The sequence below is a fragment of the Moesziomyces antarcticus genome (assembly GCF_000747765.1).
Source record: "Moesziomyces antarcticus DNA, scaffold: scaffold_v10022, strain JCM 10317, whole genome shotgun sequence".
Taxonomy (NCBI): Eukaryota; Fungi; Basidiomycota; class Ustilaginomycetes; order Ustilaginales; family Ustilaginaceae; genus Moesziomyces; species Moesziomyces antarcticus.
The window spans coordinates 39,541-64,979 of NW_014638988.1; the positions used below are offsets into that span (position 1 = coordinate 39,541).

A 25,439-nucleotide genomic window follows, 5' to 3' on the forward strand; every position below is an offset into this window, starting at 1 on the left:
GTCGGCCTGTCGTGCAATGGCCCCTTTCGAGCCTGCTTTGCCCGCCGGCTGATTGTGCGCAACACCGCACGGGATCTGTCACAATCTAGATTCGCCAGCCGCTGAATTCACCCGCCGGCCACCGGGTGCAGATGTTCAAAACGTTCTCATTTCGGAGCACCCACAGCAAAGTTGACGGCTCCACAGCTCTGCCACTCGTGTCCGCGAGCTTTGCGGCACAATTGAACCTGGAGCGGTCAAGCTTTGCCGAGCTTTGTTGAAGCACGCGGGGATGGGGGAAAGCGAGAGGGAGCGGGGACCGAAGCGACCTGCGCAACTGGGTTGTGTGGTATAGAGGTTCTGCACCAGCAGGATCGCTTGCACCTTGTGCTGCCGGCTGGTACGGACCTTGAATTGCCGCTTCGGCACGCTCGCCGTCGGATGCCGCGCACGACGCCTGTGATGTACTGATTGCTGGCCGTCTCGCATCCTAATCAACTCGTCGCGCGAGGTCGGCAGAGCCACATCAGATACCGCTCGTCTCCAAGCGAGAGCGCCCGTCGTGTGCAGCAGCAGTATCCCGCACCTGCTCTGAGCCCAATGCCTGTCGCAACGCTCTTCGCGGCGCTCGGCGGTCCGTTCCCCTATGCATACCCACTGAAGATTGCATGCGCTGTTCCTGGCTGATGCCAGTCGCCCGCCGCTCTTCGCCACCCAAAGCAACGCGACCCTGGCTGCAGAGCTGATTGACCCTACCTGGCCCACATGGTATCTCCAGTCGCACCACATGGTTTGAACATATACAAGAGCTTTTCAGGCCAGAACACCTCCCCTTGATCCCCCCAGGTCCACCCACTTCACTCCGCCGCCCCCTCATCCCGGCTGTAGCCTGCCCCCGTCTGCAGGACTGTGAAGACTCTTTTCCCTTTCTTCCCCCCGTGCGCGTAATCACCAAGCGTACACCCAACGCGATAGGCCGCAATGGACCCCATCGACGTCAAGCCTGCTGCGGCAGGCTCGGACACGAGCTCCGAGAAGCTCAAGAACGAGTCGAGCGACAAGGACGGCGTCGAGGTCTCCAACGTCGCCTACGTGCTCAAGGGTGATCGTGCCGATGCCGACTATGCCGGCGAGACGCCCGAGCCCGAGGAAGGCCACGTCGTGTCCTCGGCCAAGGACATCGTGACCCAGGTGCTCTCGCTCGACGATGACCCGTCGCTCAACCCCTGGACGTTCCGCATGTGGTTCCTCGGTCTCGGCCTGGCTATCTTCGGTTCGGTGCTGCAGGAGATTTTCTACTTTAAGCCCCAGGTCATCTACGTCTCGCTCGTCTTCCTCACTGTCATCGCGTACGCCATTGGCGAGGCGATGGCTGCGGTCATCCCCAAGTCCGGCTTCATCGGCCGCTGGTTCAACCCGCACCCGTTCAACCTCAAGGAACACGCCGCCATCACGCTGATGGCGTCGGCTGGTACTCAGTCTGCGCTGGCCACCGAGGCGCTTGCTGCCCAGCAGCTCTTCTACGGCGGTTACCCCTCCAAGGCAGCCGGTATTTTTCTCGTGCTTTCGTCGCAGCTGATCGGGTACACCATGGCTGGCTTGCTGCGTAGCGTGCTCGTCTACCCTGTCAAACTGCTGTGGCCTCAGAACCTGCCTCTCACCTCGCTGCTCGAGACGTTCCACGGCAGCAAGGCTCCCGACAGCAAGACGATCGTCAAGAAGAGGATGAAGGTCTTCTGGGTCGTCGCCGGCATCATCTTTGTGTGGGAAATCTTCCCCGAGTACATTTTCCCCGTACTCGAGGGTGTGTCGATCTTCTGCTTGGCTCGTCAGAACGACATGGTCTTCACCAACCTCTTCGGTGGTGCTTCGGGTAACGAGGGACTTGGCTTCCTCTCGCTGTGTCTCGATTGGCAGTACATCGCCTCGCTCGGCTCGCCGCTGTGGCTGCCGCTCGAGACCATGGTCAACTCGGTGGTCGGCTACCTCGGCTGCATCGTCCTCTTCATGGGCCTGTACTACGGCAACATCTTCCGCGCCCAGGATTTCCCCTTCCTCTCGCAGGAGCTCTTCGACAACGCCTCCAACGGCACCAACGCCTTCATCTACAACCAGACGTCGATCATGACGCCCGAGTTCATCATCGACCAAAAGGCTCTCGATGCCCAGGGTCTGCCCTGGATCACCGCCACCTACCTTGGCTACCTGATTACCACCAACCTTGGTCTCACCGCCACCTTCACCCACATGCTCCTGTGGAACTTTGACGACCTCAAGGCCGGTTGGGAGTGGGCGTCGCCATCCAGCATCAAGAAAATGCTTTCGGATCCCAACTGGTACAAGTTCTGGTACAAGCGTACCGCCGAGGAGGAGGCCGCCTGGGCTGAGGAGAAGCTCAACGACGAGAGGTGCGATCCTCACTACAAGGTCATGATGCGCAACGGCTACAAGGAGGCACCAATGTGGTGGTGGGGTGCTCTCCTTGTGGTCTCCTGGATCGTTGGTATCGTCTGCCTCTACGTGATGAAGTCAACGCTGCCATGGTGGGGTTTTATCCTCAGCAGTCTGTTCACCATGGTCTTCCTGCTCTTCTTCGGCGCCCAGTATGGCATCACTGGATTCGGTTTCAACATCCAGCCCATCTGCCAGATGCTTGCTGGTTACCTCTTCCCCGGCCGCCCTCTGGCGAACCTCTACTTCACATGCTACACCTACAACGCCTGCTTGATGGGCCAGGTGCTTGCTCGCGATCTCAAGCTCGGGCAGTACGTCCATCTCAGTCCGTATTGCACCTTCGCCGTCCAGGTCGTCGGCTGCCTCGTTGGTGCCCTTCTCAATTACGTTATGATGATTTCAATCGTCGATAATCAAGCGGAGGTTCTTAAGTCGGTCCAGGGCACCAACATCTGGTCGGGACAGAACATCCAGCAATTTAACACGCTCGCTATTGCGTGGTCGATCGCCAAGGACATGTTCTCGATCGGAGCCAAGTACGAATGGGTGACGATCGCCTATCTGGTGGGCTTCGCGGTGCCGCTGCCGATGTACTTTGGCAACAAGATCTGGCCGCACCGCGCATGGAGCTACTTCAACTTCTCCATCATCTCGTGGTACCTCGGCTGGCTGTTTGTGGGCATCAACGCGTCGATCATGTCGTACTTCCTGATCGGGTTCGGTGCGCAGTACTGGCTGCGAAAGTACCGCCCCGTGTGGTTCACAAAGTACAACTACATCGTCTCGGCTGCGCTCGACGGTGGTACGCAGACTCTGGTCTTCATCCTCACCTTTGCTGTCTTTGGCGGCAGTGGCAAGGCTAGGCCGTTCCCGACCTGGGCCGGTAACCCGGACACCTCGGTGCACAACCTCGACTACTGTGCCGTCTCGCCCATCGTCGTCGAGTAGACGCATGGCAGCAGGCTTGTCGCATTCGTCGAACGTCGTCAACGTCGTCAACGTCGTCATGGATCGCAATATACCTTCCTGGTTTACTTTTGTTGTTGCCTTTTGGACGTGAGTGAAGCCGAGGAGGCGCATGAAGTCGCTTGCAGAGCCTGACAGCATACGCCGAAATGAAATCATGAGTCGGATCGGACGCCACCAACCATGCGGGAATCCGATCATCGGGTGAAAGAATTTGGAATATCGGAGATGAGAAATTCTTGGTTCGGTTTTCACGCGCAGGTGACGAGGCCTCATGCATCCGCAGCCGCCACTGCACGAAACTCAAGCCGTCGTGTTTGTGACACACGTTGCTAACTAGACTGCGAACAATTCAGCCAGCACGACTCAGCCTGGACTTGATCTTGCCACGGCTTATCGCTGGATCTGCGCCGCGGACATCTCGAGACTGCCCTTGGCCCAAGCTTGGCTCAGTCTTGTGCACCGACCGCGGGTGACAGAGGATGCAGCCTAACGAGGTCCAAGCTCCTGAATGCGAGTTTTTCACGCAGCTCGTTGGCAGCCGCAATGCACTGCCGACTCAGCACATCGCACAGGCGTGCAGTAGCATGGCGTGAGCAGTTGGCAGACGAGGTAGGCGATACGGGCCCAGCTTGTGCAGTGGGTCACCCCCGCGGGTCTGAGTCGATGCTCGACCCCACATCGTGCTGCCGCCACAAATCTCCGACCGCGACGAATGTGGCAAAATTGACCGAGTTATACGCAGCCCCATCGGCTCGCTACGATTCACAGTCTGAATGCTCTCACACCGTCTGGGCAACGATAGCTCGCGATCGAGATGCAAGTGCGGCTCGACAACTGCGATGCATGCGCATGTGATGTGCCTCCTGAAGTCGAAGGTCCATGCACTTGGGGCGGGGCCTGCTGTGCTGCGGCGGATATGGCCGACGTTGGCTTGGATGTTTCGCAATGACGTGTCGAGGCCACTGGGCCACTGTTGAGCGGTGTGGGTTAGAGTGTTTCACACGAACGCCCACCGTGGCAGCCGCGACTGCATGTGAGAGAAGGCTGCCTGCGCCCACAGGCAACGCCGTGAAACTGCAGGGTGGCACAAAAATTTCCAAAAACGGCGGCGGCCAGACTCCGCTCCACACTCACGCCCAGATTTCACGCTACTTTGCCCTGTCTGACAGCGACGGCAACCGCAGCCACAGCATGCTCACCTGTCCAACCCCGCAATCCTCCCCCTCCCCAACAAAGACAAGCAAACGACGAGCACAAAGTATATAGCCTCTCCAATCGCTTCGTGTTTGCTTCCATCCCCACCTCCTCAGTCGCCTCACACACCTACCCGCAACCATGACGGTCGCAACCACAACCACAACAACTCAGCCAACGATTGCGGGCAAGAAGAAGATGGCTCCCCTCGAGCCTCAGCCCATCCGTCCCTCGCAGGGCCCACTCAAGTCCACATGGCACAAGCCCGAGAACAAGTCGTCCTGGGGATTCCACCACTGGATGATCCACCTCTTTGGCATTGACCCAATTCCACAGAACGCAACTGCGGTGCACCACAACAAGGACGACCCCATGCCCGTCTGGAACAACTTCACCCACCACATTTGGATCGCTATGCGCATCCTTCCCGCTATCGGACTTCAGTACCTCTACATGCAGTGGGCCGGACGCAACTTCCACCCCATCGCCAACATCCTCTACTGGGGAACCTTTGTCTCCCTCTTCGGCAGCAACCTTCTCAACGTGCTGCGCTCCGTCGCCTCCAAGGTCGGCTACCTCCAGGCCGATGCCGCCCGTGACGGCGTGCCCGATGTGCGTGTCACGCAGGTACTCAACTCGCTCCTCATGACCGCCTTCTTCCGTCCCGCCGCAGCTACGCTCGTCATCTACAACCGCGACGAGCCCATGAAGCTTTCGCCCTGGCTGCCTCTCATGATGCCTCTCTACTCGCTCGCCATCGACTTCTGGTTCTACTGGTACCACCGCGTCATGCACGAGTCCGATGCGCTTTGGAAGTTCCACCGTACCCACCACACAGCCAAGCATCCCACGCCCATCCTCTCTCTCTACGCCGACATGGAGCAGGAATGGTTCGACGTGGTCTTTGTTCCGCTGCTCGCCTACTTCACCATCAAGCCCATCGTCAGCATGAGCTACTACGACTGGATCTTCTGCTGGACGCACGTCATGTTCATCGAGCTCACCGGCCACTCTGGCATCCGCGCTTTCGGAGGTCCGCCCGCCTTTGACCTCGTCAGCTGGCCCATGAGGAAGCTCGGCATGGAACTCACCATCGAGGACCACGACCTCCACCACTCGAGGGGCTGGAAGACCTCTGGCAACTACGGAAAGCAGACCCGCGTCTGGGACAAGCTCTTCGGAACCATCCTCCCGCGCCAGGAGTCGCTCGACGAACAGATCGACCACACGACCAAGATCTCTCTCCCCCAGTTCTAAAGCTATATCCCAAGTTTGTCTCGTATCCACAATGTAGTTATACCACTTGCATCATCTCTCGTTTAATGTGCAAATATCCACTTTCACCCTGTACCACATTTGCATGCGAATGTGCTGCCGTTGTATTCAGTGTGGTCAGTTGAGCGATGGGTGTAAGGCATTTGTCCGTATGCAACGATGCCGCCGTCTTACCGTGGTCGACTCTGACCGTGAGCTCAAGGCCGACACCAAAGACGAGAAACACGAACATCTTCAAGACCCAAGCGACGCCGCAACACACATATGATTCACGCCTCTGAAGATGAGTTTGAGAACGTAGCGCGATGGTCGCTGTCCTGGTCGTACCAAAGGAGCTCTCTGGGACGCAGGCTGCGAATCAGGACGACAAACCGGCAGATTCGATCGATAGGAGGCACTGGTAGGTGTCAAATCGGCACCAGCCAGAGCGCCGTCGGCCCTTTTTTACCTCTATATGGATCTTGTCCTCGACTCCTCCAAGTCCTTCACTCAAACAAACGGTTTCACTCATTCTCCATGTGCACTCTCCTCGTCTACCCACATTCGCGTCGCTGATTTTCAGGTGTCGCAAATGCATGAAGCCCGTTATCCACTTTCAACCTGTACCAGCTCTTCGAGTGTGAAACGTGTTGCCATTGCATTCTTGACGATGAGCCTTGAGCGAGCGTGTGCGGATGCAGCTGACTAGGGGTAGTATGTCCACTCTGCGGTGGAGTGGATCTTGCGGCTGCTGGAACCGACGCTGAAAGTAAGCGGGCTGTCCTCGGGGATCTTCCAGCCCTGGTTGAGCGTCGACCAAACCGCAATGTCCTTATTCCTCAGCTCGAAAGACACCTTCCGCGTCTCGCCCGGCTGGACGTTCTTGACCTTTTCAAAGCCACGCAGCGTCCTGATGGGCTGTGGGTTGTCCTTCGAATCGGCCGATGCGGGGAACGAGACGTACAGCTGTACGACTTCGGACGCGGCCATGCTGCCAGTGTTGGTCACCTCGGTCTCGAGCGTGACGGCAATGTCGTACAGACCTGCATTGCTGTTGATGAGCTTCTCCTTGGTTTGCTGCACCGACGTGCTGTCCGCCTTGGCAGTCTGTGCAACGCTCAGCGAATTGGCGTAGTTGAACTTGGCGTACGAAAGGCCGTGACCGAAAGCGAAGCGCGGGGTGATGTTGTGGTAGTCGAACCACTTGTAGTCGATGAGCAGCTTCTCGTCGAACGTCGCCTTTGGATCGGTCACGCGGTCGGTGACAATGGTATTGGGCGGGTAGTCGTTCTCGTTCTTCGCGACGGTGAAGGGCAGCTTACCGCTAGGGCTTTTCTCTCCCCACAGAGCCTTGGGCAGCGAGTTTCCACCCTCCTGGCCGGGAAGGTAGGCGAAAAGAACAGCAGTAACGTTCGGATGGTCGATCCATGCCTCGACGTCCACCTGACCGGGAGTGTGCAGGACGACGACCGTATTGTTGTTGTTGCTCGCCACCGTCTTGATGAGCTCATCGGCGTTGGCCCAGAGCGTGAGGTTCTGGCGGTCCTGGTTCTCCGTGGCGTACGTGTTGGCAAAGACGAGCGCAACGTCGCTCGAGTTGGCGCGAGCCGTAGCACCCTCCAGATCCCAGTTGTCAAAGTGCAGGTTGACATCGGGACCGACAGCACGCACGTACTCCTGGATCGCCGCAGCGGGAGAGATGACGTACGGAGGGAACGCCCAACCCGATCCGCCGCCGATGGTCACAGTCCCGTTAAAGGCGTCGATGTTGCACTGACCGTTCTCACCGCAGCTCGTGGCGCCGTACATGTTGTCTCCCGCATCCTGACCGATCACCGCCACCGTCTGCAGCTCGTCGAGGCTCTTGAGCGGCAAACCGCGGCCGTCCGAGTTGTTGTTCTTGACGAGCGTCACCGAGTCGACACCGATCTGGTGAATGATCTTGTGATGGTCTCGGCGCACGTTGTTCGTCGGACGTGTTAGATCGCGCACATCGAACGAAGGCTGCGGGTAGCTTGAGTCCTGCATCTCCATCGCAGGTGCAAGGATACGCAGCACCATGTCGTCCAGACGAGCCTCGGGCACCGAGCCATTCTGCACGAGCTCGACGAGGCTTTGGCCGAAGAAGTTGCCAAACTTGCCGTTGTACGCCGTACCGGGCATGGAGACATCGAGACCGCCAAGCGCCGAATCCTGGTTGGACCAAGTTCCTCCCCAATCGCTGATCACGGCTCCCTGGAAGTTGAGTTCCTCCTTGAGCAGCGTGTTCAAGCTGTAGCTATCGGAACATGCGTGAGTACTATTAACCTCATTGTACGAGCACATAACCGAGCCTGTGCCGGCACGAACCGCCTCGGCGAAGGACCATAGGTAAAGTTCGTGCGTGGTACGGTCGTCGAGAATGCTGTCGATGGGGTCTTGTTCGAGGACAGGGAAGATCTCGTACGGCTCGGAGAGGTTGTAAGGGTTGCGGTAGGTCTCCTGCTCGTAGGCGATGTAGTGCTTTGCGCAAGTTACCACACCTTTCGACTGTGCGTGCTTGACCGTGAGGTACGAGGCGACGCCCGAGAGGTACTCGTCTGGGCTCCATCCTTCCCAGTTCCTTCCGCCGCGCGGAGCACGTCCCAGCGGACCGCCAGTCACGGGTCCGAGCCAGATGTTGACGCCCTTGTCGCGGAACTCTTCAGCAAGCGCCTCGGCACGCTGTGCCATCAGATCTCGGTCCCATGTCGCAGCGGTGGTGACGCCAGCGGGGAACTGCGAGACACGACGCGCAGGACGCACACCGGCGGGACCGTCCTGCAGACAGAGAGCCTCGAGTCCGACACGCGGAGCGGTACCAGTGAAGCCGACGCACTTGCCCGTGTAGCCGGTGGTGATGTTGACCTTCTCCTCGACGGTCATCTGGTCGAGCAGCGACTTGGCCTTGGCGAATCCGTTGGACCACACGCCACCGTCGGCGTACGGCCCAGTGTACGAGTGCGCGCCGTTGTCGCGCGCAAACACATCGCGAGTGTAGTCCAAGTTCGATGGGGCAGCAGAGCCGCCCACGGCTCCAAGCGCGAGGGCGGCAGCCACTACAACCGGCTTGATTCCAATCATCACAGCGATAGGGTCGTGAGAAAAGGGCGTTGATGTAGCAAGGGTAGGACAGCTTTGTGGGCAGGGCTGTCTTTATACCCGCCCCAAGTCTCACTTCGGCATTGTGTGCTGACAAAGAGGCGAAGGGGGCGAAGCGAGGGTCGCCGGTAGTATCGTGCTTCTCAATGCGGGGCTCTGCGGGGCATGCGGGAGTGGGGGTGGGGCGCTTCAACAGCCGTGTGGGGACCGTCGGTCATTTCCGCTGCGTCTCATTCGGTGCTCGGTCAAATCGTGTTGTTCGCTTCAGATGCCCAAGTTTGCCCCCACGCTCGCTTAGGGTGAAAGAGGAAGGCCGAGCAGCTTCTGAGAAGCGAAGTGCAGAGTTGAACCCTTCGCAACCGCTTTGCCCCGACGGTTCCAACCTGCGATTTGCGACGTGACGTCGTCCAACTCCGCCAAATGCTCCTACATGCCGATGCGGAATTCCATCCAATCGGCCGCCACCGGCCAATTCCTCCATCGCTCGACCGCGCGGTCAAACCTTTGGTGCACCTAAGCGAGCCAAGCACACGGCTCAACCCTCTTGCACCGGACCATCTTTCTTGCGCAACCCCCTTGCGTCCTTCTCCATGCCCCCACACGAGATCCGCTGCACCCCACACACTGCGCGCTGCAAGCCAACAAATACTCGCGAATCGGCCACACGGCGCCCACGTTGATCATGCTCCCAGTGACGGGCGAGGCGCCATCAAAGATGGTCGGTGCTTTCCGAATGCAGCGAGATTTACGAAATGTCATACTCGATGTCTAGTTGTCATCGCTACGTCGCAACTCTGCGATCTCGTTTGCCAGGTAGTCCAGCTGGGACACGAGCTGCACAAGTCCCTCGCCAGCCGGTGCATGCTCCACACCAACGCCCAGTATTTGGTCGAGAGAGCGCTTCAGGTCAACCTGCGCTCCTCGCAACGATGGCGTTGGCAGGCCACCGAACTGCAAGAGCGCATCCGGCAACCTCTTTTGGTGATCTTTGCCCGCCTTGCTCTCGTCGTCCTGGCCGATCTTTCGCGCCGTGGAATTGGCCGACCGGGTGCCAAGCGAGGTGCTCGGCAAGCTCGCGCGTCCCTCTTCGCGATTCGCCGCATCTTGCCCAGCCGGCGACACCGGTCCGGCCCTTCTGCGCAATACCGATGCCGTGTTTTCCTGTCTCGTCGCCGTAACACTACACTCCTTCTCGTCCGTAAGCCCCACAAGGACACTTTCTGCTTCGCCTTGTCCCTCGGTGAGATGCGAGTAGTCAGGCACAAATCTTTCTGCCAAGATCCGCTTCGGTCCTGCTTCCGCGCTTGTTGCAGCGGCACCGGTCAATTTGGACGAGCTGGCATCCACCTTGGCACGGATCTCGCCGAGCAGCCGCGAGTCATACGAGTTGCTGCTCAAACGAGACGCACCGTATTCCATCTTGGCCCGGCTCAACTTGAGGTAGCCGCGACTGAAGGATTCGCAGCTGGCGTTGCGCAATTGCTGATATCGATCAAGCACGTCGAGGTATTGGCCGATGAGCGTGTCCAGCCTGTCTCCCGACGTGCTGGTGCTCGGCTGCGCCGCATCGCTTTGAGAGTCAGGTTCCCTCTCGACCGGGGTCTCTGCCGCTGCATCTTGTTGGGAAGAAGCCAGCGAGGCGGGAATAGCAAGATGGTGGATGGGCAGGCGTTCTGAATCTGAGCGAGCTGCCAGCTCGTACGCTTCGCCTTGTCGTCCGTTGCCGAGTTTGGAAGTCGAGCTGACCTCGGCGCCGTCTTGGTTGTGGAGCATGCCGAGCGTCTCGTCAGAATCCTTGCCTCCTGCGCGCGACGAGCGGTCATGACTGCGCAAGCTGCCCCCACGCCTGGACCTCCACTGGCAAATGGCGAGCAGCGCACACAGCACATTGAACGCATCGTACGTCCGGTAGGTGTACCTGATGCCCCACACCAGCGCATACCAGCCAACGACACCAAAGCCCGCAGCCACCGCTTTTGCTTCGAGCCCGCTCCGCGGCGGCTCAAGCCTCCGTCCTCCGGCCATGAGCCATACCAGCACGACAACTGGCGCAACGTCGAGCACGTTGTGGTCCATCCATGCTGCCGTGGTCTTGGGTGTGGTAATTCCGACCGAAGCCAGGTTGCGGACCCAGGTCACAAGGAAGCTCGCCTTTTGAGGAAGCAGCAGTAAGAGGACCAAAAAGATGGTCAGATGCTGGTGCAGGCGTGTCTCCCGTGCTCTTGGCGAAGTCACAGTTGCCGGTGCTGCTTTCGGGGAACTTTGCAGCTCGAGCTGGGCACGAAGCGTGTTGAGCATCTGCAGCAGGAAGATGCACAGGAAGACGAATTGATGCGGCACAAAGAGGACGACCGAGAGCAACAGCAGTGCAAGCCCTGCGATGGAGCGGGGATTCCAGCGCAGCGGGTCTGACGATGAAGCAGTCGAACCGACCCAGTCGAGTTCGCCGCCGAGACCGCACCTGCGCATGACCGCTGCTGTGAAGCGAAATCCGAGTTGGACGACAGCTACAATGGCGAGCAGTGCCGCGTACGAGACAGCCATGAAGCACGGCACGAGTCCCGCCGAGGAAGAGTGCTCGCTCAGACCTAGAACGATGCCGAGAAGCGACGACGAAGGCCCGTGAGATTGAGCGTCAGGCAGCGCCCTGTACAGCGCGAGGCGGATGCTGTCGACCAACAGCAGACCGGCAGTCAGACATGCCAACAGGCCCAGCAGCGGGTCGATTCGGTGTCCCAGCAAGGGCGTTCGGAACGCCGGCTGCATGATGGAATGCAGAGGGCTTGGGAAAACGTCCTTGTCCGACTTGGCAGCCCACGCGAGCCATGAGAGCCCCACACAAACCACCAAGAGTCCGAGTGGCCAGGCCGCCAAGAAGAAGCGGTAGCGCAAAAGGACGAGGCCCGCGGACGCCTTCCAGTCGATCGAGATGCGGATCGACTCGATGGGCGACTGACAGCTGAGCTGCTTGCCGTGCACGGGCAGAAGTGTGGCCGAGTCCGACCACAGCTGCACCTTGACCTCATCGACGCTCTGTCTCGCCGGAGGCATGAAGGGCGCATTGCCATGGAGCGACAGAGGGAACGTGATGGCCTCGCCCTTGTACGTCCTGTTGCGGATCGACCGGACGAGCTGAGGCGAGGCGAGCTGTGGGTACCAGCGCGAATCACCCGTGGCTCGATTCGAGACGTGCAAAAAGGGCGAGAAGGACGGATCGGTCGAGTACTGTACCTCGTCGTTCGTGACGAGCGTGTAGCGCGCGAGGTTCTCGACGAGGCACTGGCTGAGCACCACCTCGATACGTCTGGCGAGCAGAGAAGAGCCGACGCCTTTGAGGCTCCATTCGGTTGCAATTGGGGTTGCACCAACGGTGGCCAATCCGTAATCCTGATGATGCTGTTGCGTAGCGGTGTTCTGCGCCGGGGTCAGGACATGGGCAGAGCCATGCTTTTCGACTCGGCCGCTGTCTTGACGCATCCAGCCTGCACGGATAAAGCTCTTCAGGCCACGCGCGTGTACGAAAGAGCCCGAGACCGCCTTTCGTTCGACGCGGATAAAGTCGACTCGGCGCCTCTTGAGCACGACAGCATCGAGTCGGAGACGCTGGAACGCCAGGCCAGGCACGTGGTACGGCTCTTCAGCATCTGGGAATGGCTTGCTCTCAGCAGCATTGGCGGCTGCCGGAGCATCAGGACCCTGACTCAGAATGTCGGTACGAGGGAGAAGGCTGGGCGGCACGAGCTCCCACTGCCACGGCATGACGAGCTGGCACGAGATCTTCCTTCCAGCGATGGGATCAGACGAGTCCGGATCGCTCGTGCATGTCTGCACGACAATCTCGACGGGCTGCGGGACAGGAGCGCCCAAACCCGAGGAAGGGTTCCAGCCCACGCACAGATTGGTGATGAGCTCAAAGGCATGTACGTCGGTGTCGTCCTCGCCCAGTCTGGCGGGTACGCGGTAGACAAAGCTGTCTTCGCCGATCAGCAGTGGAGAGTCAACGCCAGACGCGGGCCTGTTGAATGTGGGCGTCTCTCCCTCGACGACGAAAGACTCGAGCTCTTCGTCGTAGATCGAATCTTTTGACGGTACGAGCTCCAGAGGTCCGATGTCGCCGTTACCGGCATCCGAGGAGTCGAAGAGGCTGAGTGCTCGCCTCCAAAGCTCACGCCTTCTGCGCAGGAAGCTTGTTCTGCCAGTGATGCCCCCTGCCGAGCGATCCTGGGCGATGCGACCGAAAGCCATCATGTCGAGGAGGAATCCTCGGGCGATCTTTTCGCGGAGCTGATCGCACCACATGACTGCGAGATGGTCGACGGAGGACCAGAGGGAAGGCAGCGAGGTGGTGAAGGTCGAGATGCGCGAAGGAGCCACATCCTCGCCAATACGCGCCAGTGCAAGCGAAGACGGGTCCGAAGGGAGCTGTGTATCCAGAATGCCGCCTGCCACCGAGACGAGCAGGGGTGGTACTGAGGCTGGCGAGCCAGATGGTGCTGCAGGCGTTGGTCGGTTGATGAGCGAGTAGACGTATTCGGTGCTCCTGTCAAAGGGGACTGGTGGGTAGGCGTGAGGCGTGCTGAGAGTCACGATGGTGTCGATGCTACCCTGTGGATAGTTTGGCATGTGGGCAGCGAGGCGAGCAGCGATTCCTCCCATGCTATGTGCCAGGATGGGGACGGTGGTATTGCGTTCGCCTGCGGCAAAGTTGCGGGTGGCCGGTGATGCGTATCGGTTGGAGAGGTAGGCGATGACCTCGTTGATGAACGTTGCCTGCTCTATCAAGGTGGATCCGCTGAAGGCTGAAAAGTCCTCGTTGAAATCGAGCGTGTACCAGTCGGTGTGAGCCACGCCGGCGGGCGCATCCTTCCACTCGTCTCGGAGCTGACCACCGCTGTTCTGCTTGTAGAACTGCCTCGCCGCGCTGGAGGAGACACTGCGGACCTGACCATACGAGCCAGCGTTGCCGGGCACGAAGAGGGCGGGACTACCGGACGGCAGATCCATGGGGTCGAAGTCGCGCTCGCGATAGAGGTAGAGACGATACTTGCGCCACAAGCCCGAAGGCGAGAAGGTCTCGAGGTCGGCTGTATGGTCGATGTAGGCCGGACGCATGCGTGACATGCGACATTGCTGAGAGATAGCAAGCTGCTGCGGTAGGCGGAGGAAGGAGTCGACCGAGTAGGTGACCAGTATCAACGAGATCGCCAGCAGTAGCCAGGGCAGCCAGAGCCGACGCGAAGGCCGCGACAAGGAGCGGTCCGCCGCCGAGACCGTCGCCATTGTTGTATTTGTCTGCGACGCAAAGCGACGTGGCGATGCCTTCGTGCTGCTCCTGCTGGTCGGTGTGATCAGAGACGAATGCCCTCTATCGGCTCTTCCGACGACATGTGCTGCGAACCGAACGAGTGCATCCGATCGTTACTGATTATACCAGCTGCCACGTGACTCGCGCACTGACACACCCTCGCGCGCCGTTTCAGAGATCGAAAATGACGAGTGGCGGGTGCTTGCACGTCTGCAAGCCCAAGGAAGAGATGGTCTCGGGGTGAAGGATAGCTCTCAGCAAGCTCGGTGTTGGTCTTCCGAATCGACCGTGCTTTCTCCACCTCAGCAGCCACGCGCCGATGTCCAAATCTCGGAACTCGGCCTGTGGAGCGGCAGGACCCTGGCCCGCACATTTTTGCTTTCTGAATTTTTTGCGGAACGGCCACGGACAGCCAGCCTCGAGCTGTGCCTGAGATTGGAAGTTGTCGTTCAGCTGGTTTCTTCTGTGCCACCCACCACCTTATCCGATATCGTACTCGACAACGACATGCCGCTCAACACCACCACATTCCTGGTGTCGCAGGGCTGGGAGGGCGTCGGCGTGCCACTTGATGGCAAGGCCGGTCGCGGCCTCAAGAAGCCGCTCGCCATCACCCAGAAGAAGACCCTCTCTGGTATCGGCAAGGACCGCGATCGCGCCGACGACTGGTGGAACAGCATCTTCACTGCAGGTGCAAAGAGTCTGTCCATCGGCCCGTCACCCGCCTCATCAGGCGCATCTACACCTGCATCTGCTTCAGACGGCCAGAAATCCGCCAGCTCCTGGAACATGGGCGCGCGCTCGGCTGCATCTGCGTCCATGTCGCTCTCCTCCCTCGCCAAGCGCGAACACGCCCGAAAAACACTCATGAGCAACTTTGTTCGTGGCAAACCCATCGTTCCTGCTGTTGAAGAGAGCCCGCCGCTCAAGGTCGCTCCTTCATCCCCACCAACTTTGAAAGCAGACGACACTCCCGCTGCTTCCGATGTCGAGGTCGATGCGGCTCTCAACGTGGTCTCCTCCTCATCTACTTCTTCCCCTGATCTACCTGCGTCATCGAGCAAGGAAGAAAAGCCGATGAAGAAGCGACAGAAGAAAGACGACGAGGCTCTGCAGAAGAAGCTCGCCAAGAAGGCTCTGCGAAAGAAACTCAAGGAGTCGGAAGGTTCGGCATCGTCCCCTACACCGGCGTCCGAATCCTCGGCAGATCCCGTCGTGACCTCCAAAGATAAGAAGAGGAAGAAGAGCAAGGATGCCCAGAAGAAGCCAAGCGATCAAGAAGGGAAGAAGCAAAAGAAGACAAAGACCAAGTCATCGGCGATCAAAGATCCGGAGACACACGATGATGCCGACCACAAGGATCTGAGTTCATCGAAGAAGCGTAAGCGAGATGGCGAGGCAGAAGCTATTAGCGACAAGAAAGCCAAGACAAATAAGCTCAAAGGGGAGCAGACCGAGGTGAAGGAGGAAAAGAAGGACGAGAAGGAAAAGAAGGAAAAGAAGGAAAAGAAGGAAAACAAGGAAAAGAAGCTCAAGAAGGTCAAGAAGGAAAAGTCGGAGAAGGACGGAGAGGCTAAGCCGGAGAAGAAGGAAAAGAAGGAGAAGAAGGGGAGGAAAGAGGTGCAAGAATGAGCCGCATTCGTCCTGATCAAGAGCGCCGGCGCCATCTCGATCCTATATACCCACGCTCAAATGACAACATATCAAACGTACATTCGAACGGTCTAGCATGCTTTGGTGGAGACAGCGGCAATTTTTGGAATCGGATGCTTCTACATACAGAGGACCATCTCTACTGCTACGATATCATCGTCGCTTTGTGTGGAGCCACCCCTCGCATGTATGGCTTTTGGGTGAGGACTACACCACCGGCAAGCGATGGAAAATGTCCATCTCGCTTTCGAAGCTCATCAGAAGCGACTCGTCGATATTGACCTCGCGCGCGTTTCGCCTGATGCGGAGGTTGCGATCGAACAGCAGGTTGCGCAGCATCTGCTCGTGTTCCTGCGGCGTACCTTGGCTGTACTCGTTCCGAATCTCGGCTCGCACCGCACTCGGCAAAGGCAACATCAACTCGGCAGTCCGCTGAAAGCGAGCCTTGAGCGCTTCCAGGTACTCGACAGCCGTGTCGGTCAGCTGAAGTCGTCCTCGCCTGCTGAGCAACGAGTCGATGACGCGGATGGCGCTTCCGAATCGCGCGCCCCTGTCGGTGTTAAAGTAGGGCGCTAGACGAACCTGGTCCGAGAGAAAAGCGTGATCGAAAGGAATGCGAGGATGGTTGGCTCGGTAGGCTACCCACCCACCGCGGAGGACCGCCTTGAGGTCGTGCGGAACTCGATCGTGCAGCAGAAGCATCGCGTCGGAAAGGCGCCAAGATGCGATCGGTCGTGCGGCTTGGTCCTGCAGGTGCATGCCGATGCCGCTGAGGGCGAATCGCATCTCCTCGTCTGTGTGCGGGTGCTCCTTGACGGCACGCTCCTCGATCGTATTGGCCTTGTTAATGCTGGCGTCTGCTCCTTGATCCTGGATGCCATCACGCGGCACTAACCGTCGGACTCCGCGTGCGGCAGGGGAAACGGGATTGTCCACAATCTCCTCGATCTCCTTCTCGAGATGGTTGACAAAGCGCAGGTCCTGCAGAATTCGCCAAAGGTTTTCCCTCGCCGAGCCGAGTCGGTTCAAAATGCGCTCCGAGCCATCACTGACTGCATGGAGGGTATTCCGAACCACTTGTACATCACGGAAGTCTTCTTCTCCGATTCGAGCGTGGCGGAGCATCTCGTTGGCGTGTTCTTCCGCGCTGGGCGTCAAGAGCCGCTCGGTCTCTCGGAAACGGCCCAACAACGCCTCGAGATACGCCACGCGCACCGGGTCGAGGCGCAACTGGCTGCGATGCTCCACCAGATACCTGAGAATGGGCGTCATGTGCCGGAACCTATTGCGACCCTCGGACATGTACGTCTGCTCAACGATGGCATTGGCATCATGGAAGTTCAGGGCGCGCCCGGTGATCGGAACAACTTGCTGGTACTGCTCGTACATGCCGGCGAGTTGCTGTCGGCGTCGTTCGTTGCCACGCATGGGAGCCAGCAGGTCGATGTTCCTACGCCAGAACTCGGCAATAGGAATGGCGCCCGGATCCGTCGGTTCCAGAGCGTTGCGACCAAGCGCTTCCTCGACGGACATCTCTCGCATCGGCCACGGCTGGCCACCAAGATGCTCTCGCACATCGGCCTGGCGCTTGATCAACATCTTGCGGCGAGGCGTGCTCAAATTCGAGCCGAGTGCTTCTTCCTCTGCAATTTCGTCGTCGAACGAGGTCCAGGCATCTCTGCGCTGGCGCGTCGGACCCCCTTGATGCGCAGCCTCATCTCCGGCAACATCGCGCGGATGAAGTCGCAGCAAAGTGTTGAGCTGGCGCGAAGGGACGGAAGGGGTCGAGATGACCCTGTCGAGCTCATCCTCGAGGTGTCCGAGAAGGGCAAAGTTGATCGCCAACGGAGGCGTGGTCCTCGTCACGATCATCTGGCGAGTGTTCATGCGACGAGCCACCCATTCTATGTGTTCGGCCATCCTGTTGAAGTACGCCGAATCGTACTCCACTGGAGGAGCTGGAACCCTAGTCAATGCCAAATCCCCGATCTCTGTCGCCGTCGGCGTCAAGATTTGCTCGGAGACGTGGAACCGACGACGCAAAGCCTCGAGGTATTGGATCCGGGTTCGATCCAGCCGGAATGCCAGTGCATTGTCGATCACAGTTCCTAGCACGGCCTGCATCTGTCGAAGCCGGTCACGGCCACTGACCTCGAACAGGTTCGTGACGATTGCATCGGCACTCATGCCGTCCCGGGGGAGTCCACGGGCAGGAAAGTTTCGCTGGTACGGCCTGTAGACAGCCGCGAGCTGCTGCACCGCGGGAGTTGCGAGCGAGTTGCGCGGAAAGATGTTGTGATCGCCTGCCAGGAACGTGGCGATACGCAGTGTGTCGCCTTGCGACCAGACCCCGTATTCGTGACCAGCTCCTCCAGCAATATCCGGCACCTCGGCATCGTTAGCGCGCTTCGAAAGGAAAATGCGAGAATTGAGCGAGTTGGAGAGCAGCTCAGGCTCGGCTGTGGGAATGCCATCACTGCGGCGGATAGGCTGCGCGGCCACGAAAGCACTGAGCACGAGGATGCCCAACAAGGCGCGAAAGGGGATCATTACCGTGACGCTGAAGCGCTCGTCAGAGCTCCGGCGGACTCGAGGATGTTTTCGCGGATGACGGATGAAGGTCACAACTTCCATCCGATAGTCCCTATAAATGCCAATTGAAGGCATGCTCCATCAGTAACACTTGGAACACTCATCCATCGCCCACAAGTGGGTTACAGTTGCGTGAAGGCGCGTGGCGCATGTATCAGGTGTGTCTCGATGGACAAGACAATCACGTTGTGGGTGGAAACCATGCATCTCATTTGAGCTTCAGTATGGATACGAAATGACATTTTTGACGGTAAACAGAAGCAATGCTCCATTGGTGGGTTCGTCGCATTGGTGTAGGCGCGGACACGCATCATACTGACGCCCGACCCACGGTGTCATGATACCTTGTCTCTCTTACTCTGATACCATACTTGTTGGTCATAGAGGGCTCTCGCGGTGGCTACCACAAGCCGTCTCAGCGACAACCACATCCGAGGCCCCAGGGGATCACGAGCGGGACATGACTAGAACGAGTGATTTGGCGTAAGCTGTGCACTGAAGCACTCCAACCGTGTCCGATGATGCGGTCAGCACACGTCAGTCTTTCCCCGAGTGACGCAGGCGCAGGTGGTTCTGCGCACCTCCCATACCGCAGTTGCCGCACGGAGCATCCGGATGGAATGCCAGGCTCCCTCGAATTTCGAATGATTCGAGCATCGGCCGCTGATATGATACAGTAGCCCACGATCTTGCATCGAGAGTCCACCGACCTTGCATGGTGGAACTGCAGGTGATGCAAATGAGGCTCATATGATTTGATTTGAAGGCGTGGGAAGAAAATCGAGCTTCATTGATCCACTGTTCGTTCGCACGATGCGTGATGCGACGCTCGCCGGATACAGATAAAATGAAGGACAGGTTGATTGTCTCTGGGATGTGGTTGTCTGTGCGGACCATCGCTTCCAGCGTGAATACCCGAAGTCGTCCTCGTGATCATCTTTGCGGTAAGAGTTCCGACGCCGAAGATACGAAGGCGAAAGTCGATATTCTTCCATAAGATGACAGATGAGCGGTTGAGGAGGCGCACCGGCTCAGGAGATCCTTAGCGAGCGCCGTGATACCATAAATGGCGTGGATTATCGAGGCTGAGCGGTCGAACTTGCACTCTCCGAAAGCCAACGCAATCCCTTACGATGCACTTCGGTCGGTTTTTCGTACTCGTTACGTTAACGACGGTCTCTCCTTGCAGAGCTACGTCACCGCGAGCCTTGACCAATGCCGAAAGACACGAATCTTCGCCCCTGGACGCCCATGCTAATGGGTTCCGGAGTGTAGGAGAAGCAAGCCTCAACGATGGGAATGCACTGGATCCTGGAGACAAAGGAAAGCAGATCGTCAGCGCAACGCAGCATCCTCAACGGACATCCATCACGTTTCGCCCTACGCCCGAACAGAGCCCATCATTCCCAGAGTTGTGGGTTCCTTATCGTGCCAAATACGCACCGTTTCCCTTTCGCCCCGTATGGACAAAGATGAAGGTGGACAGATTCCCGGGCTACACGATCTTTGAAACACCTCTCACCAGAGGCAGAATCAGGCTGTACATAAAGCGAGTGCAGGCACTCGATGCAATCAGGAAGTAAGTCGGACCATGCTTGAGATTCCTTGTACCGTCAAAGTACTAACATCGGCATCGAGGTGTGTTGGACTTTGAACTGTGGAACAAACAAGTCGAGTGCTGCATGACTTCAGTGGATTCTTGTACCCCGGAGAAGCACAGCGCTTGACCCAACCTTTCCACCCGTGGGAACACGAAGATCTCGAGAAGGTGATGGAGAACCTGGAGGAGTACACATCCCTCATCGACGCCGAGAAGATGCTTGTGAACGAGGTCGAAGATATTATCGACCGCGTGGCGACTCGCACGGTTCGGAGTGCACAATTCTTATGGGCACTGTAGTGTTATCGTAGTACTGCGGTTTCGCTTTAGGTACAGGTTACTGTCTGAATGTCGATACGATATGGCCTGTGTGTATCACGCAAGTATTGTTCCGGCCTCTGTATCAGGCTGTAGTCCCGGTCTGGTCTGAACTTCTCACCCCTGTCAACAAGTGAAAGCATACGCGGGCATACGCGGCTTTGACGAATACCATCCTTGATGCTATGGTACTGCATGTGCGCAGACTGCGAAACACAACACGTTACACGCTGGAACTTTCGACCACGCTATGATCATATCGGTTTTCTCAACATTATTGGGGCAGCGAAAGCAGCGGATAAATGCGAAAAGAGCAAGAAGAATGAAGCTGAGATGAACGTGCACCGCAGCGCTTGCCATGCATCTCGGTAATCCTAGTGCATGAGCAGCGTGCAAAGAGCGCAGGTGTGTTCCTGAGCGGGTGGGCGAAAGCCAGGCGGCATCATGCAGCACTATGTGGGGCGCCCACCTTGACCCCGTTCCGTCAATCCTGCAGCTCATGGTGGGCTGAAGAGCGAGCGCGTGCACATCACCACGGGGGAGCGGGACTGTCACTGTGGGCGAGCGGGGCTGTCACTGTGGGCGAGCGGGATCATCCCAGTGGGCGAGCGGGACCATTCCTGTCACCGCTTTGTGGAACCGCGGCCGCACGTTTCCGGTCCTCGATGGCTTCTCGAAGCCGCCGACTTGTTAGCGAGACTTGAGAGTCTGGATGTCAAAGTGGGGAATCGCTCCGAGCCGAGCCTCATATCGAAACAGCTGCCCTTGAGGCGATGAACCGCTCGGCAATTGTCTCGCCTTTACGAGGCGCTTGCGATCTCAAGGCGCAGTTACGGGACGTCCTGGTGGGCCATCTTCCTATTGGCTGTCTTTGTGCGTCTGCTCGATTCCGAAACTGTAACAAGGCAGCCTGGGAGCTGCGGCGCTTCCGAAGATACTGATATGTGCTTACTCGTGTGCGAAGTTTGCGGACTGCAACTTGTCTATTTAAGGAGCCTTTACTCTACCAGGATGAGAGAGATGCTCCAAGCAAAGAAGCACATTTGGCTCTGCTGCACTCGAAGATGAAGCCTCTCTCCGTCGTATCTCTCACCGCGCTCTTGCTCGCTATCGCGGTACTGGGCACTCGAGCTGCTCCTGTACCTAACGTGTCCGGAAGCACGGAAAGCAGAGGCAACCAACTTGCTGCTTGGTGGGACTCCTACTTGAGCTCGGCAGCATTCAGGAAGCAGCTTGGCCCTGAGGACATCTGGAGATCGAGCCGCGACGAGCTCGCCCAGCACCTAGATGCCTTTCATCAGCGTCTGGATCAGCTCGACTACCTGAAGAGGTCAGTGAAGTGTCGGCTCCGCTGGACTTGCATTGGTTGTAGCTGCTGACAATTTTCTGACACCTTTTGATGTCACCCAGATGGGTTCTCAGCAACAAGCTGACGCGGTCCGCGCTGACGACCGAGCAGCGCCACACCCTCGCGACGCCATTCTTGCCATGGAAGGACAAGGCGCTGTCGAACGGGTACGTGAACCGTCGTCAGCTGGCAGACTGGCTTCGCGAGGAGGGATCGCTGCTTACCCGTGTAGAGCTAGCCCTGCACGACGTAGCGACTTTCCTCCCGGACGTTTCTCCTCCACGTTAATTGCGTTGATATGCAGCCGGCATCTCGACGGCTTCGCCTTGGTTCATTTTCACACAGCATGCTACGTGATAGCGTCGCCAAGTCCTTTTGAGCATATGGTCATGCTGAATTCCAAGCTTGACTTCTTGGTCATCGACCGTCGCAGATGATTGTGGGCGATGTTCGTAATCTCGATCGAGGTTTAGGGGCAAAGAAAGGCTGACCGAGTGCGTTCTTCCTGAAATACAGTGGGGAGGCAGAGTGCATACTCAACCTCGCTTTGCGTCTCTGTGGTGGGTATCGTGTCTTATGCAATCTACTTGAAATGAGGCATGCGTGAGAGTGGCACCACCACCCACGATGAAGAAGACGAGACTTGGTGGCGGTACTCTCTAGGGCGCAGCCTATGTACTGCAGGGTTGGTCTGCTCTGAACGTCAAAGGTATAAAGCCTCGGCAGCGGGAGGTCGTACTTTGCGATGAGACATCGACACATTTAAAGCACAATGCGGATCAGTTCGCTTGCAGCTCTGCTGGCAGCGGCTCTGCTTCCGCTGCTCCCTCCTGCTCTCTGCGCAAGCGACTCGGAGACCGAGTCAGACGGGTCAGATCTATCGCTTCGACTCGGACCCGGACGAAGCTCAGAGCCTCAAGATGCTGCCCTGGTTGGCAGTCCTGCAAGTGTAGCACCAGGCACTCTACGTTTCCGTGGAGGTCTCACGCAACACGAGCTGACGCAGCTGGGACACATTCCCGCGCCGGCCTCTTCGTACGAATCTCGAATGCTTGGTCAAGTTCAGCAAGGCGCGGCACGGAGCGAGGCGAGTTCGAGCAGGCCTGCTGTTGCCACAGAGGACGCTCTCCGCCCCATGGAGTTCCGATTCGCTCCAATGAGCTGGAAAAGGTACGTTAACGAGTATCTCAACCAGCCCGTACCTCCTTTCGTCGCCGATGGTCGGATTCATCCGCAGCATGCAATCAACTTCCAAAATCGGATCGCCCTCCTCAGCCGCGCGAAGAGGTGAGTAATCGTCCTCTGTTGACCGCTCATCACTTCATCGCTGACACCGCCATTCTGGCACTGTTGAAGGGAGTTTGTGAAAAAGTACAGGGCGCTGTACAAGACTGAGCATCCTATTGCGCCAAAAGTGCGATTCCGCAACTGGTCCAAACTGGTAAATCGCCTTTCCCCCGATGGAGCGAGCATCGCATCGACGTACGGCATTCAGATGAATGCCGAGGGTGACTTGTCTCGCATGAGGCGCATCGAGGGGGCTCTTCGAGCCGCCATTCAATGACTGCCTGCTTCCGGTCGAGAAATGCAACCCTCTCAGGCTCTGCGTTGCGTCTTCATGCGTTGGTTCTGGTCAATGCCGAAAACAGTCCGAAATGAGATGGCTATGTGCCGCTCTTCAGCCAGAACTCGACGGTCGGATAGAGTACAGCCACGAAACACAGCTGCAAAGCAAGCCCTGCGTGTTTGATGCTACGGCAATGCCCAAATTGAGCGATGTTGCAACAAAAGTGTGAGTTCGTCCGGAAGTGTACTGAAAAGAAACGTGAAGATGCGATGCTATGCGCACGGACTGTGCGCCACCTGCTTTCGGTGTACGGTATCATATGATACTACCGGTAGCCTTGATGAAGGATGATTCAGGGCGTACATCAGCCTCAGTCTTGGCTTTGCCCCTGATTTCTCGTTCAATCGGACGTTGCAGTGGACCGGAATGCGATTGAAGTTCCCTCATTTGGATGGAATGAGGCGAACTGACGGACGGTCCGCAGGCTGTCCTCAGCCTGAAGAAGTTGAGCTCACATACTCATCTGCATAAATACCTCGGAGAAAAAGGCATCGTTCGGAGTCTGAGCCGCAAGAGCTTCTCACAATGCGTCTTGCAGTGCTCTCGTGTTTGCTTGCAATTTCGCTGTGTGCTTCTGCTCCTACTGGAGGCAACCTCGATCTGACGCTGCGGCTGGGACCGCCTTCGACTCCTCGCTCTCACGCTGCAAGCGATGGCTCGACTCCGACGGATCTGACGCTGCGATTGGGTCCGGCTCATACTCTTCATTCTCCCGATGCAAGTGAAAGCTCGTCCTCGTCGGGTGAATACGAGGCCGAACACCCGGTAGGAGCTCTGCGGGATGGACAACTGCCAAACAATCCCGGGTTTGTTCCCGCCGAAGGCTCTGTCAGAGCCGCCGTCCAGGACGTTCGTGGTGCTCCCTCGGGTCGCTTCGACCCGTACGTGCCTCGATTGCGAACGATCGATCCAGGGAACGCGGTAGGTCCTCAGGAAAGGGCACGTGTCCTCTGGGAGCATTACGCTCGCTATCACCTCAACGCGCCCATGCCCTCGGTGATTCGGGACGGAAGATTCCAGGCCCAAGACGCTCGACTGCTCCAACGTCGTATTGAGAGCCTTGTGCGAGCCAAAACGTAAGCGACCACTCGTGGTCCGTGAGGGGAAGAAGCTGAAGCTGATCCTTTCTCATTTTGCACCTCTACAGTCTTCTGCTCAAGCAGGATCGAGGGAGGTCGTTCAGCAAATCCGAGATGGAGTTGCTGACCAGGCGATTTGTAAATTGGCGCAAGCTCGCGAAGAGAGTTGCTGCTGGTCGTGCGAACGTGCTTGCGACGAGCTACCTGCGAGCAATGGTCGAAGACGACATCGGGCTGTTGCAGCGTGACGAAGAGCTCCTTCGCCGGATCGCCCACTAGGCTTGCCACTGGGGCTCAGGTGCATATAAACGCAGTTTTTCCTCTCCTTTTTCCTGACTGTGTAGACTTCGTGCATGTAACGACATCGATAAGCAAATCGAGAGAGGCCCATTGCCGAAGCCGATCAGAGCAATATCAGGTAGTCGGCTGCAAATTCGAAGATGGTGTTTCGCACAAGCTGCATCGAAGGTCGTGAGCGCTCTTGCAGCTTTCGGCAGCGATTTGAGCCGGACGCCACCTTTTTTCGTCATAGCATGCGTTCCCACATCGACTCGATGTGGAGCTACCGCTTCCAGGAACGAGAAGCGGATTTCATGTCTTGGGAAGACGGGCGTGGGTGTGGCCCACCGATGAATCAAGCTCATAGTGGTTTGAAGCTGGAATTGCGAGACGACCAGAGGTGACGCCACTTTACAACCGACCGAAGCTGACCGCCAAAGGTATAAATAGCCCTGCGATGGCGGTTCGGTGAGATGAGTGGTCGCTCACAAAGCGAGACTCACTATGAGGATCACAGGCGCAGCTTTCCTACTCGTTGCGGCAATTGGCTGGTGTGCATCTGCCCAGCCCGTATCGAGCAGCGAACATGGACCAGCAGGGATCGATCTCACGCTCCGTCTCGGGCAGCCTTCGTCCTTTCAGCCCGGTGTCTCCAGCGACGGTTCGAT

General features: G+C 58.0%; 10 protein-coding genes across 10 annotated transcripts; 7 read left to right on the forward strand and 3 right to left on the reverse strand.

The window, feature by feature from the left end:
* Nucleotides 1-960: 960 nt before the first annotated feature.
* On the forward strand, nucleotides 961-3,381 carry PAN0_022c6087 (uncharacterized protein; the record flags this gene model as incomplete). Its single annotated transcript, XM_014798465.1, has 1 exon — nucleotides 961-3,381. One exon carries the CDS (start codon nucleotides 961-963, stop codon nucleotides 3,379-3,381), a length of 2,421 nt encoding a protein of 806 aa, XP_014653951.1.
* A 1,356-nt stretch (nucleotides 3,382-4,737) lies between these two features.
* Nucleotides 4,738-5,853, forward strand: PAN0_022c6088 (uncharacterized protein; the record flags this gene model as incomplete). Its single annotated transcript, XM_014798466.1, has 1 exon — nucleotides 4,738-5,853. The coding sequence occupies one exon, from the start codon at nucleotides 4,738-4,740 to the stop codon at nucleotides 5,851-5,853; it is 1,116 nt and encodes a 371-aa protein (XP_014653952.1).
* A 702-nt stretch (nucleotides 5,854-6,555) lies between these two features.
* PAN0_022d6089 (glycoside hydrolase) lies at nucleotides 6,556-8,952 on the reverse strand (the record flags this gene model as incomplete). The annotated part of the gene is made up of 1 exon (XM_014798467.1): nucleotides 6,556-8,952. One exon carries the CDS (start codon nucleotides 8,950-8,952, stop codon nucleotides 6,556-6,558), a length of 2,397 nt encoding a protein of 798 aa, XP_014653953.1.
* A 786-nt stretch (nucleotides 8,953-9,738) lies between these two features.
* PAN0_022d6090 (GPI inositol-deacylase protein) lies at nucleotides 9,739-14,250 on the reverse strand (the record flags this gene model as incomplete). The annotated part of the gene is made up of 1 exon (XM_014798468.1): nucleotides 9,739-14,250. One exon carries the CDS (start codon nucleotides 14,248-14,250, stop codon nucleotides 9,739-9,741), a length of 4,512 nt encoding a protein of 1,503 aa, XP_014653954.1.
* Nucleotides 14,251-14,782: 532 nt separating this feature from the next.
* On the forward strand, nucleotides 14,783-15,907 carry PAN0_022c6091 (uncharacterized protein; the record flags this gene model as incomplete). Its single annotated transcript, XM_014798469.1, has 1 exon — nucleotides 14,783-15,907. The coding sequence occupies one exon, from the start codon at nucleotides 14,783-14,785 to the stop codon at nucleotides 15,905-15,907; it is 1,125 nt and encodes a 374-aa protein (XP_014653955.1).
* Nucleotides 15,908-16,135: 228 nt separating this feature from the next.
* On the reverse strand, nucleotides 16,136-18,562 carry PAN0_022d6092 (uncharacterized protein; the record flags this gene model as incomplete). Its single annotated transcript, XM_014798470.1, has 1 exon — nucleotides 16,136-18,562. The coding sequence occupies one exon, from the start codon at nucleotides 18,560-18,562 to the stop codon at nucleotides 16,136-16,138; it is 2,427 nt and encodes an 808-aa protein (XP_014653956.1).
* Nucleotides 18,563-19,586: 1,024 nt separating this feature from the next.
* On the forward strand, nucleotides 19,587-20,420 carry PAN0_022c6093 (uncharacterized protein; the record flags this gene model as incomplete). Its single annotated transcript, XM_014798471.1, has 3 exons — nucleotides 19,587-19,695; nucleotides 19,796-20,099; nucleotides 20,213-20,420. 3 exons carry the CDS (start codon nucleotides 19,587-19,589, stop codon nucleotides 20,418-20,420), a joined length of 621 nt encoding a protein of 206 aa, XP_014653957.1.
* A 1,082-nt stretch (nucleotides 20,421-21,502) lies between these two features.
* PAN0_022c6094 (uncharacterized protein) lies at nucleotides 21,503-22,074 on the forward strand (the record flags this gene model as incomplete). Its single annotated transcript, XM_014798472.1, has 2 exons — nucleotides 21,503-21,768; nucleotides 21,849-22,074. The coding sequence occupies 2 exons, from the start codon at nucleotides 21,503-21,505 to the stop codon at nucleotides 22,072-22,074; spliced, it is 492 nt and encodes a 163-aa protein (XP_014653958.1).
* A 484-nt stretch (nucleotides 22,075-22,558) lies between these two features.
* PAN0_022c6095 (uncharacterized protein) lies at nucleotides 22,559-23,350 on the forward strand (the record flags this gene model as incomplete). The annotated part of the gene is made up of 2 exons (XM_014798473.1): nucleotides 22,559-23,073; nucleotides 23,143-23,350. The coding sequence occupies 2 exons, from the start codon at nucleotides 22,559-22,561 to the stop codon at nucleotides 23,348-23,350; spliced, it is 723 nt and encodes a 240-aa protein (XP_014653959.1).
* A 588-nt stretch (nucleotides 23,351-23,938) lies between these two features.
* Nucleotides 23,939-24,771, forward strand: PAN0_022c6096 (uncharacterized protein; the record flags this gene model as incomplete). Its single annotated transcript, XM_014798474.1, has 2 exons — nucleotides 23,939-24,489; nucleotides 24,561-24,771. 2 exons carry the CDS (start codon nucleotides 23,939-23,941, stop codon nucleotides 24,769-24,771), a joined length of 762 nt encoding a protein of 253 aa, XP_014653960.1.
* Between the last annotated feature and the right edge of the window lie 668 nt (nucleotides 24,772-25,439).